At 44.1% G+C, this 12,270-nt stretch overlaps 2 protein-coding genes across 3 annotated transcripts in view; one reads left to right on the plus strand and one right to left on the minus strand.

Moving 5' to 3' along the window:
* The first annotated feature begins 77 nt into the window (after positions 1 to 77).
* The window catches only part of ABCG5 (ATP binding cassette subfamily G member 5), a 27,960-nt gene continuing 15,767 nt past the window's right edge, over positions 78 to 12,270 (plus strand). For both annotated transcript variants that reach the window (XM_080812723.1, XM_080812724.1), the window contains exons 1-5: positions 78 to 402; positions 1,035 to 1,156; positions 7,053 to 7,189; positions 7,287 to 7,385; positions 12,106 to 12,238. In XM_080812723.1, the coding sequence (XP_080668849.1) occupies positions 257 to 402; positions 1,035 to 1,156; positions 7,053 to 7,189; positions 7,287 to 7,385; positions 12,106 to 12,238 (637 nt within the window). In that variant the 5' untranslated portion in view covers positions 78 to 256. The remainder of the gene's footprint in view (positions 403 to 1,034; positions 1,157 to 7,052; positions 7,190 to 7,286; positions 7,386 to 12,105; positions 12,239 to 12,270) is intronic.
* DYNC2LI1 (dynein cytoplasmic 2 light intermediate chain 1) overlaps positions 8,630 to 12,270 on the minus strand; it is a 72,350-nt gene continuing 68,709 nt past the window's right edge. Inside the window, exon 14 of the mRNA XM_080812727.1 lies at positions 8,630 to 8,695. The gene's annotated coding sequence lies outside the window, so the exon portion shown is untranslated. The remainder of the gene's footprint in view (positions 8,696 to 12,270) is intronic.

Here is a 12,270-nt window from a genome sequence, read left to right on the forward strand (position 1 = left end):
CCAGGCTGGCCTTCCTACAAACACAGGCTGTGCGTTCTGCCCACTGCCAAGATAGCACACACACTCTGGGTAAAGGTACATCAGATAATGGCATCTGTGGCCAAACTCCAGTCCCGCTGTTGGGAAGGTCTGGGGAGGGATTCCAGAGCACGGTGAGGAGCAGGCGGGGGCAGTGTGCTCCTGGCTCCTTTACTGAGGCTTCTCCAGGGAGAGTCAGGCCACTCCAAAATATGCCTGTTTCTGCTGTCTCTTGGCCATGAATGAATTCCCATCTTTGACCCCTATGGGGTCCTTGGGGAACCAAGTAAACAGAGACTCCCAGAACTCCCCAGAGGAGGTTCCCGTAGCTGCTTCAAAGCCTCGACACAGCCTGGGCATTCTCCATGTCTCCTACCATGTCAGGTAAGGCCATGCCTCTTTTGCCTACTGGGAACTTGAAGCTGGGCTTTGTTTGAGTTGTGGCGGTGATCCGAGGTAGGTGGGTCTCTGCTGGCTTTTCTCACTAATGAGGGCCATGTGTGGAGGCTCTGGGCTCCCTCCTTAGCGGATCAGGGTGGAGAGAAGGGAGGGAAAGGGCTGCCAGTAGTAAATGAGGAACAGTGGCGAACGGTCCTCCTCTTGCCCATGGGAAGTCCTGGAAGCTATGCTAGTGAGGCAGCTGTGCTCTGCTTAAGTGCCCCTTAATCCCTTCCTGTTGTGTCCTCTTTGTATACAGTTGTGCATTGGGGATGGAGAGGGCTTGGGGCAGCACAGAGTGTAATGAAGCCTGGCGAAGGAATGCATGGTCAACTGAAGAAATAAACCATGTCCTGTATATTTTACCTCCCACACTGCCAGAGAGCTGGCATTCAGAGCAGCTCCTGGACAGGGGCTTTACATAGATGATAATTCTTGGTCACTATCTGCCAGTGTCTGCAGAGAAGAACGCTGAGCCCCAACCATATTTAGGAACCTGTCCAGAGACAGCTGGGATCAGTGCTGGGGGGACAAGGTTCTGGTCCCTTCTGGAGCCCCACACTCCCTTCCCTTTAAAGCCACCAAGCTGGGCCCTGGTGGGACTTCACATCTTGCCGGCAGCGGTGGGACAGGCAGATCCTCAAAGATGTCTCCTTGTACGTCGAGAGCGGGCAGATCCTGTGCATCTTAGGGAGCTCAGGTAAGCTTGGGAAGGAGTTCTTTAAATTTACATCCTCAATGAGCATTCAGAAAAGGCTTTTGCTTGCTTTGAACATTAAGGAAATAGGTGTAAGTTATAGCAAGAAAGCTAAAAGTTTGATACTAGAATGAAACCAAATGGCATGTTTTCCTGAATGGAATCTGGAACTAATGTGAAGCCTTTAGAGAGATCCTTGGAAAAGAATAAAGTCCTGCCTAACATGTCAGTTAATTCCTATTTCAATATAGAAAGTACTCAGCATGGTGCCTGGCATGTAGGGTTGCTCAGTAAACACAATTCCCCTGATCTCTACTCTGCCAAGAGGTAGGACAAGGAATTAAGTAAGCCACAAGGTTGCATGCCCATTTAGTCCCATATTCATTATTTAAAAAAAAAAAATTATGTATTTCCAATAGGCAAGAATCAGAAATAATGTAAAGAATGTTTATATATTAATATCTGGTTTTATCAAATCTTCTTAAAAATTTTTTTATTTGAATTCAACTTAGGGGCACCTGGGTGGCTCAGTTGGTTAAGTGTCTGACCAGTTCAGGTCATGATCCCAGGGTCTTGGGATCGAGTCCCAAATCCGGCTCTCTGCTCAGTGGAGAGCCTGCTTCTCCCTCTGCCCCCTCATCCTGCTTGTGCTCTCTCACTCTTGCTCTCAAATAAATAAAAAATCTTAAAAAAAATATATATATACATTCAACTTAGTTAAAATACCCTGTAGGGCTTTGTCAGATCTTAACATTATACCATAATTGCTTCAGATCATTTTGGTTTTTGTTTGTTTGTTTTTTATTTATTTATTTTTCAGATCCTTTTTGTTTTTAAGGAACTAAGTATTACAGACTCCATGAGGCCATCTGACCATTTCCCATCTTCTCCTCTTTCCTGGGATATCTACAGTTGAGACTGAATTACAGTTTGTCTTTGTGTCCCTGCATCAGCCAGTCATTGTCCTGGGAGGGTCTAGCCTCCAGAGAGGCAGCCCCTTGTGTCAGAGGGCAGTGCCCCATGGGCGTCACAGCTGTGACTCCTCAGCAGCTGGAGGATGGGTGCATTGAGTCTGATGAGGGGCTCTGTGTGGACACCACTGGGTCCACTGCTCTAGGTTATCCTGCACAATTTAAGGATGAAAGATTCTTACAAATTGCCTTCAGAGGTGCTTTCTGATTGAGTTCTTGCTTGCATTGATATTGTTGACATTTACTGGCATTACCCACTTGCCTTATTCTCTTGACTATCAGTGGGTAACACAAGTCTGTGACAAAAGTCAAGCATGGACAGCCTCGTTTGACCTGGAGAGTTAAATCCATAGCCTTTCCCCTGCTATAGCAGGTGAAAACTGGGTGACAGTAGTAACATTAAGATTAAGTGGGAAGGAATTCTTTGACCAAAACTGTTATACTTTGCTGAGATTTCCTGCCTGTTCCTATTTCTAGTTTTTAACCTTTTTTTTTTTTTTTAATTTTTATTGGGGGTGGGAGAAGGGCAGAGGGTGAGAATCTCAAGCAGACTTCCTGCTGAGCTTGGAGCCCAACATGACCCTCAGTCTCAATGACCCTGAGATCGTGATTTGAGCCAAACCCACAGGTTGGATATTTAACTGACTGAGCCACCCAGATGCCCCCAAACCATTTCTAATATATATATATGTACCATAATATCCAGGGCCATTCTAATTTTCCTTTAAGAAGGAGAAAAGCTGAGTTATTCCTGTGATTTGTTTGTTGCGTTCTGTAGGATTAGAATGGTATTATTGCACACAACAAAGAATGAACTCACTTGGGACGCCTGGGTGGCTCAGTTGGTTAAGCAGCTGCCTTCGGCTCAGGTCATGATCCCAGCGTCCTGGGATCGAGTCCCACATCGGGCTCCTTGCTCCGCAGGGAGCCTGCTTCTCCCTCTGCCTCTGCCTACCACTCTGTCTGCCTGTGCTCGCTCGCTCTCTCTCTAACAAATAAATAAATTAAAAAAAAAAAAAATTAAAAAAAAAAAAAAAAAAAAAAAAAAAAAAGAATGAACTCACTTTCTCAGAATGGTGTCCCACAAGCCAGTGTCATGCTTCATGCCCATCTTAGGAAGTGGGTTAGAGGCCTTGATTTGGGAGCTCTTGGGCTGGTTTCTTATGATGCCTAATCATGGCTTTATGACAACATCTATCATTTTGGATACTGACCATGGATTCACAGTAGACTGCAAGTTCCCTCTGTGGGGGGAGCTTTGTCTTTGTTTTTTTGTTGTTTTTGTTTTTTTTTCCCGCTGTAGTAGGGAAAAAAAACTAGAACAGGGCTAAAAAAACAGCTAGAACAGGGCTGGCCACATAGAAGGTACTTAGTAAATATTTGTTGAATCATTGAGTAAACAAATCAATTCTATGAATTACTATTAGTGTTTCACAAAAATGATGATTTCATTGGTGTCCTACCTAACACAAGACTATTTCTGAAATCTTTATCAGTGAGGTAAAAGACTTAGGTACCTGACAAAATGGTGTCATGCAAGTCTGTCTAGGGTCACCCAACACTCCAGGGGAGGGTAACTATATTTAACTCAATATTTACTATCAGTTGGGACCTAGACTCTGGGCTGCTTTCTCCCTTGCAGAGGACTATTTAGTTACAATTTCTGTCCTTTCAGGGAAGATAACCCCAAAGGTCATGGTTTTATTACCCTTTAGGGCATTAACCTTTTGTTTTCTTTTTTCTTTTTTTATTGTGGTAGAATACACATCAAACTTACCATCTTAACTGTTTTTAAGTGTACAGGTCAGTGGTGTTAAATACATTCACGTTGTTGTGCAACCCTCTCCACCATCCATCCCCTTAGCTCTTCATCTTGTAAAATTGAAACTCTACACTCATTAAGCAATAAGTCCCCTTTCCTCTTGCCTCACCATTATACTTTCTGTCTCTATGATTTTGACTACTAACTATCTCATATAAGTGGAATCATATTGTATTTGTCTTTTTGTACCTGGCTTATTTCACTTACCATAATGACCTCAGGGTTCATCCATGTTGTAGTCTATGTCAGAATTTCCTTTCCTTTTAAAGCGGAATGAATAGATATTCCATTGATATATGTACCATATTTGCTTATCTGTTCTCCATTAATGGACACCTAAGTTGCTTCCACATTTTACCTATTGTGAATAATGAAATGAAGATGGGTGAACAAATACCTGTTTGAAAGCTTGTTTTCAGTTCTTTAGTGGATATACCAAGAAGTGGAATTGCTGGGTCATATAGTAATTCTGTTTTTAAGTTTTTGAGGAACCTCTATACTGTTTTTCACAGTGGCTATACCATGTTATATTCCCATCAACAGTGTGTAAGAATTCCAACTTCTCTGCATCCTTGCCAACACTTGTTATTTTCCAATTTTTTGATAGTAGCCATCTTAAAGGGTGCAAGGTAGTATCTCGTGCAGTTTTGTCTTCCTTTTTTAGATTTTATTTATTTTTGAGGGAAAATGCACATGCATGAGAGGGGCAGGCAGAGGGCAGACTCCCCACTGAGCAGGGAGCCCAATACAGGGCTCCATCCCAGGATCCTGGGATCATGAACTGAGCTGAATGCAGACACTTAACAGACTGAGCCACCCAGGTGCCCTCATTCCAGTTTTAATTTGCAGTTCCCTAAAGCTTAGTGAGTGATTTATGTGCTTATTGGCTATTCATATATCTTCTTTGGAGAAATGTCTGTTTAAGTTCTTCAACCAATCTTGAATTGGGTTGATTGGGGTTTTTTTGGTTGTTGCTGAATTTTAGAAGCTCTCTCTACATTCAGATATTAATCTGATATTAATTAATACCAGATATGTGTTTTGCAAGTATTTCCACCCGCATCCTGTGTGTTGTCTTTTTATACTGGGGACAGTGTCCCTTTTCTTTTTATAAGTTTATTTATTTAAGTAATCTCTACACCCAGCGTGGGGCTCAAATTCATGACCCCAAGATCAAGAGTAACACACTTCTCTAACCAAGCCAGCCAGGCATCCCTGGGGATAGTGTCTTTTGAGGCACAAAATTTTAAAACTTCCATGAAGCCCAATTTGTCTATTTTTCTTTCATTACCTGTACCTTTTGTGTCATACTCTAGGGCATTAACTATTTGCATGTCTAACTTTGCATCATATTTTTGACCTGTTGTTTTCCACAGATTATACATGTTAGTTTCTTGTATCCTTTTTCTCCTTATATTCTTTTTTGAATGAACTTTTTCACTCTGCTGGTCCTTTCATTAATGAGTTAATGAATAGTTGAAATTTCTTACAAAAAGAGACCTTTCTTTTTTAAGGTTTTATTTATTGTAGAGAGCGAGAGAGCGTGCACAGTGGGGAGAGGATCAGAGGGAGAGGGACAAGAAGATTGTGTGTGGAGCACAAGCCCAATGCACAGCTTGATTTCACAACCCTGAGATCACGACCTGAGCCAAAAATCAAGAGTCAGACACTTGACTGATGGCCCCACCCAGGCGCCCCCAGCCATTCATGTCTATGCCAAAAGTATCCCAGAACTAAGTGGCTTAAAACAATAAAAATCATTATTATCTCTCAGGATTTCTAAGTCAGAAATTTGGAAGTGACATTGTTGGATAGTTCTGTCTGGGGTATCTCTTGAGGTAGTAGAAGTCTGCTGGGTTGTAGTCATCTGAAGGCTTGAGCAGGGCTGGAGAATCTACCTCTAAGGTGCCTCCCTTGCATGCTGGCTAGCAAGTTGGTGCTCGCTGTTGCTCAGTGAGAATGTGTCACATGAGAAGACCAGAAGGCCTAAGAAAGAACCCTGAGTGTTACCCAGAGGATGCTGGGAAGAAGCAGCCAGACCAGAGGGATAAAACCAAGAGGATGAAGTAGCATCAAAGCTAGAAGACAGAGTTTTAAAGAGAAAGGCAAGCAATGGTATAAATGCTGCTGAGAGGTCAGCACACAGGAAGGTGCCCACCTTCCTTGTAGCAACAAGGAAGCAACCTTGATGACCTCAGCGAGGTCAGTTTTGATGGGATCCAGGCTTCAGGACATTTGGACGTTTTGTCAGAGTGGAGATTGGATCCCAAAAATGGAAGGCAAGGAAGATTTTATTTAGAACCACATACAAGGCCTAGGATCATGACCAGGAAGTTTCAGAACATGTTTTAAAAGACAGCTCGAATGATACCACATTTCATTTCTTTACAGTCCCTCTCCTCTCTTCCCTCACTGTTGAAGATGCTGGAGCTAACCCTGAGCTTGGTCAGCAATGGGTTAGATAAGAAAACCACTGCTGTAGGAGCTTGGCTTCATCTTTGTACCCCTCATGGCAAGAGGCAGTTTCTTTATAATATTTGAACAAAAGATCTTCTCTTCGTTTTGCTCAAGTCATCATATCCTTGGTAGAATTCTCTTGCTATCTTTTCAGACAGTTCAGAACCTTCTGCCTATTTCCTCTGTTAATTTAACTTCTTAGTAGCCTGCCAATGCCGGTTCCTGTCTCTGTTGACTCTGGGCTCATGTAGGTTTGTGTCCACTGTGAACAGAAGGGGCTGGCTGGTGCCTTATCCTAATGGTATCACCTAATTTCTAACCCAAGAAAAACCAAACCAGGGGAAAGAAACTGCCTACGTTTTCTTTTTATTCTGATCCTATATTTTCTTTTTCAACTCAAAACAGCTGTAAAAACCCATAAACAGGCAGACAAAGTTCCTCCAGTCCCGACTGGGATGAAAGAAATGGCTTGTCCCTCTCTGACTCAGGAGACAAGCTGGAAAGACTCATTGGTACCATTAGAGTTTGACCCAGGGGGGTTAGGAGAGAGCAAGTTGGTGCTAGACAAAGGGTACACTGAGAGTCCAGGGACAGCCCAGCAATGCCTCATGGAGGGAGCCCTCTCTGGCCTTCTTTTCTTGTCTCACAGGCTCAGGGAAAACCACGCTGCTGGATGCCATGTCTGGGAGGCTGCGGCGCACGGGGACCTTCCTCGGGGAGGTGTTTGTTAACGGCCAGCCACTGCGCAGGGAGCAGTTCCAGGACTGCTTCTCCTACGTCCGGCAGGTGGGCGCTTCCTGGGGACCCCACCACAGCCACCTGCAGCCCGGTCTCAGCCCGGTCTCGGCCATGCTGATGCTTCCCGCCTCCCTCTCTCTCGCAGAGTGACACACTGCTGAGCAACCTGACCGTGCGGGAGACTCTGCGCTATGCCGCGCTGCTGGCTGTGCGCCACGGCTCCCCGGAGTTTTTCCAGAGGAAGGTGGGTAGCCCCTGGCCTCCTGCGGCCCTCGTAGGGGTCAGCCTGCAGGGGCTTCACACCCCTGCTTCCCTCTACTTGCCCATTTCTCCCCTTCAGTCTTCATCCCTTTAGTCTAGACCTGTGTTGTCCAGTATGGCAGCCACTGGTCACCTGTGGCTTTGAGCACTTGACACGTGGCCAGGCCTAACTGAGATGTGCTATGAATGGGAAGTACACACAGAATTTTAGAAACTTAGTCTGAAAAAACAGAACATGAAATATCTTATTAATTTTTAAAATATTGGTTAACAAGTTTGAAATGGTAGTATTTTGGCTGCACCAGGTTAAATATATTAAAATAAATTTCACTTGTTTCTTTCTAAAATGTGGCTACTAAAATATTTAAATTCTGTGTGTGGCTTACATTATATTTCTATTAGATGGTGTTGTTTTAGGAGCTCTGTTTTTGAATAATAATGGTTGTTTTCCTCACTGTACTTTGTCCTGTTGAGATTTTTCTCAACTTTCTTTGAGGCCTTTTGAATGTGTGTCATCCAAACTAGATTAAGTTAACGAAGGAAGGAACTATTGACTTGTCTCCTCTTTTGACGTTTCAGTCTATTGCTTTAAATGTATCTAATTTGGAAGTAGTCATAGGTAAGCCTGTGGGGACCTTACCTGGAATTGTTGCCTCATTTCTGTCTGGACTGGAAACAGGGAACTAAGGATACAGAGATGTGCCACTTCCAAAGCAGGTACAGTTCCCTGGGGAACCCTCAGAGTCACCAGAGGAGACCAGCAACATCAGCCTCAGAGGCTTCAGTGAAGCCACAGTGAGGCTCCACATGGGCACACAAATTATATCTGCAGTTCAGGTCTAGGGCTGGCCTTCTTTAATGCCATTGAGGCTCCAAGGAAGTCCTCCATATCAGCTGAGGGTACACCATTTTTATCAGGCATTGCAGCGTCTATCACCACGGACTTGCTCAATCTGTCCTTGGCACTGGACTTTCAGACAGGGCTTGGAGAGTGAAATTAGGTCTAAGCTGTGTCCCAAGTACCAGAAGATTTGTTTGATATAATGCCCAGGTGAGTAAAGGGCATTCTTCTGTTTGAGAGTCCTAGACAGTGCTGAAGGATAGCTTTTATTCCAGAGGAGTCTTAGCAAGGAGTGTGGCCCTCAAGAAGGACCATCGGCCTCACAGGACGCCTAGCTCTCCTTCCTTCCTGGAGGTTACTGTAGAGTGCTCGGAAGGCATTGCAAGGCCCTTACCATTCAACTGGGTTATACAGGCATACCTCAGAGATACTACAGGTTTGGTTCCAGACCACTGCAACAAAGCAAATATCAAAATAGAGTCCAGTGAGTTTTTTGGTTTCCCAGTGCGTATAAGTTACATTTATACTAATACACCAGTCTGTGAGGTGTACAGTAACATTATGTCTAAAAGAAACTCAATATACTTTTAAAAATATTTTTTCTTTAAATATTTTTATATATTTATTTGACAGAGATCACAGATAGGCAGAGCAGCAGGCAGAGAAAGAGGGGGAAGCTGGCTCCCCGCTGAGCAGAGAGCCCGATGCGGGGCTTGATCCCAGGACCCTGAGATCATGACTTGAGCCAAAGGCAGAGGCTTAACCCACTGAGCCACCCAGGTGCCCCAAAACACAATATACTTACCTTAATTTAAAAATACTGACACAGACATGAAGTGAGAAAATGCTATTGAAAAAATGGTGTGAGTCGACTTGTTGGGTACAGGGTTGGCACAAACCATCAGTTTGTAGAGAATGCATTATCTGTGAATGCAGTAAAGTGCAATGAAACAAGGTGTGTGTGTACTCTGAACTCTCCTAGTTGGCTGGCATCAGTCAGGTTTTGCTCACACACAGTATTTCACCGTATCCTGGCATCAACCCTATGTGGGAGGCATATCTTCTGACACACAAGATTAAGATCAGACAGTTGGGAAGGGCAGAGCTGGAATGTGAACCCAGGCCCTCTAGCTCCCATCATGTCCCCCTGAGCTCCGGGATCTCCTGAACCCCATTGTGATGAGAGAAGATGGAGGTTGACTTCAGCCCACACTGTAGCACAGGCATGTTCACAGTAGCCGTGACTGTAAGTGACAGAGAAGTCCATCTGCAGACTTTCTCTCTGCTTGCTTTAGTATTTCTGTCTCTAAAAGGGGCAGGAGAAGATCCTATTTGTATTTAGGTGGCAGGAATGCCATCATAAACAGATTCTTCTGAGTTGGTGATCCACTTATATCACATATCCCACTGAGAGAATGAATCTAAGAACGCCACTGAGCTCTTCTCCAGAAAATGCTCATGCTCACATAAATATTCAGAAAATTCACGGATGCCTTGAAATCGATTGATGGCAAAAAAATTTTCCCCCTGAGGGTGCCTGGGTGGCTCAGTCAGTTAAGCATCTGCCTTCAGCTCAGGTCATGATTTCAGGGTCCTGGGATCCAGCCCCAAATCGAGCTCCCTGCTCAGCAGGGACCCTGCTTCTCCCTTTCCCTCTGCCACTCCCTTGCTTGTGCTCTTTCTCTCAAATCAAAAAAAAAAAAAAAAAAAAATCCCTCTGGTAAATGTTCCTCTGGCACTGGCTGTCCCTAAAAGTCCTGCGAAAGTTCTCTCTGCTTGAAAGTACTTTCTGAGAAAATCTAGTCCTTAGGGTACAAAATCCTGATAAAGTAATTTAGTGAGAAGGAAGTGGTGGTGATAATAGAAGACAGCACAGCAGACCTCTCCTCTGAGGAACCTGAACGTAAAGCTGTGCTTGACATGGGCAGGCTGTGTCTGCTGGACTGTTGGCTAATCCTTGAGCTTCATGGACCACTTGAGAGAACACAGACAGGTCTCTCAGTTCCAGCTCTGCCACTTGCTAATAGTTTGACCTTGGGCAAGTTATGCACCTCTCTGAGGATCTGTCTTCTCCTCTATAATAAATAGATAATAATGTGTCTCTCTTGGAGTTGATGTGAGGAATGAGTCAGTTTTATCTGAGAACATACAGCGTAGAGGTTGATGATCCCAGTGCATCCCAATGATCCCAAGGGTTCCTTCTAAGACACTGTGCATTCCATCCCCGGTAGTTTCCCAGTGTTTGCTAAACATGGTAAAGTCTTTGGGTCCTGTGAAACAGGTTAAATACATGTCCATCCCTTCTGAGCCGGGAGGGGCAAGCTTTACTCCTTTCTTGGAGTTGCAGAGCAGACGAAAGGGATGCTCAGGAATCTGCCAGCGCCTCACCCTGGCTATGCCAAGCAAAACTCAATTCCAGAATCCTTCAATTCTGATGGTAAGAGGAGGACCTTCTTTTTTCCAGAATAAATCATACTGGTTTATTTATGCATTTTAACCTTGTTATTCCTTTGGGTTTATTTCAGATGTGTTCCTTCTTTTGGTCAAACCTTTCCCCCATGCTGCTGATCCCACCCCCTGGCTCCACTGGAACTTTGTCCCACAAATCATCCCCTCTTTTACTCCAGCCTATTTGTTGTTATTTTTTTAATGCAGTGTTTTGTTTCTTTTTTCATTATAAAAGTAACACAATCTCATTAGAGGTATATGGGAATCAAACTCATTACCATATATATAAGTATTTTCAGTCTGTTTCTAGCTGCTTTCCCCAGGGCCCTATGCAGATAGGGGTAATCAGCCCCAGGGCCAGAAGTAGAGATTTTGAAAGGGTCTCTGGAGATGGGCTAAGCTGAGGAAGGAAAGAAGGACAGGAAAGGAAAGCCCAGCTTCCTTGATTAGAAAGTCAGTCAAGAACTTTTCCAGTTGTTATTGTTGTGGGGAGTTGAGGAGGACTAAGGAGATGGTTTCAGGGTATGGCAGAGTCCAAGATAAATAGAGTGAGGAGAACTGGGGGACAGGATATTAAGTGCGGCTGCAGGTTATAAACTGGGTCCCCTGGAAAGTTTTTAAAGAGAGTCAAATAAATATTGGCATTTTTAATTACTTTTGGTAGTTGGATTATATTTGATGCAAAATCACACTGAGATTGGACCACATAGGACTCCAGAACTTATTTGGGTTACATAAGGTAGCCAAGTTTCGTTCAAACCAAATCAGGACTTTTTTTTTTTTTTTTAACACATATAAAACACAATAAAATTTCAGGGGTGCCTGGATGGCTCAGTGGGTTAAAGCCTCTGCCTTTGGCTCAGGTCATGATCCCGGGGTCCTGGGATCGATCCCCACATCAGGCTCTCTGCTCAGCGGAGAGCCTGCTTCTTCCCCTTCTCTCTCTCTGCCTGTCTCTGCCTACTTGTGATCTCTGTCAAATAAATAAATAAAATCTTAAAAAAAAAACACAATAAAATTTCAAAAACCAAACATTAAAAAAAACTGCATTGTACCTATGCCTTTAGGGGATTTTTCTGTATGCTGGACTTAATGCAGCATCTGAAAATATGAGTCCAGTGACCTCTCCTTGTTTCCTGGTGAATTTCCCTGAAACAAATACAGTTTTTGCTGCTCTAGAGACTTTTGAAAAACAGTTGTATTAATTTATTTTAACCTGACACATGTACTATATTATGACTTAGACCAAATTGGATTTTATCATAATAGACATGTTTTCCCTAGGGTGTGGTAAGTCTGAAAGTGGCCTGAGCACTCAAGGGAAGTATGTTGCCTCTCCCGTGCCATCAGAACTCCATGAATTGGAGCAGTAGCCCAGCAGTGACCAGCCTTCCTGGACTTGTGTCTCCTGCAGGTGGACGCAGTTATGGTGGAGCTGAGTCTGAGCCACGTGGCAGATCGACTGATTGGCAGCTGCAACCTTGGGGGGATTTCCAATGGCGAGCGGCGCCGGGTCTCCATCGCAGCCCAGCTCCTCCAGGATCCCAGTAAGTGGGAACCAGAACTGCTACTAGGTGCT

Source organism: Martes martes (assembly GCF_963455335.1).
Source record: "Martes martes genome assembly, chromosome: 9".
NCBI classification, from domain to species: Eukaryota; Metazoa; Chordata; class Mammalia; order Carnivora; family Mustelidae; genus Martes; species Martes martes.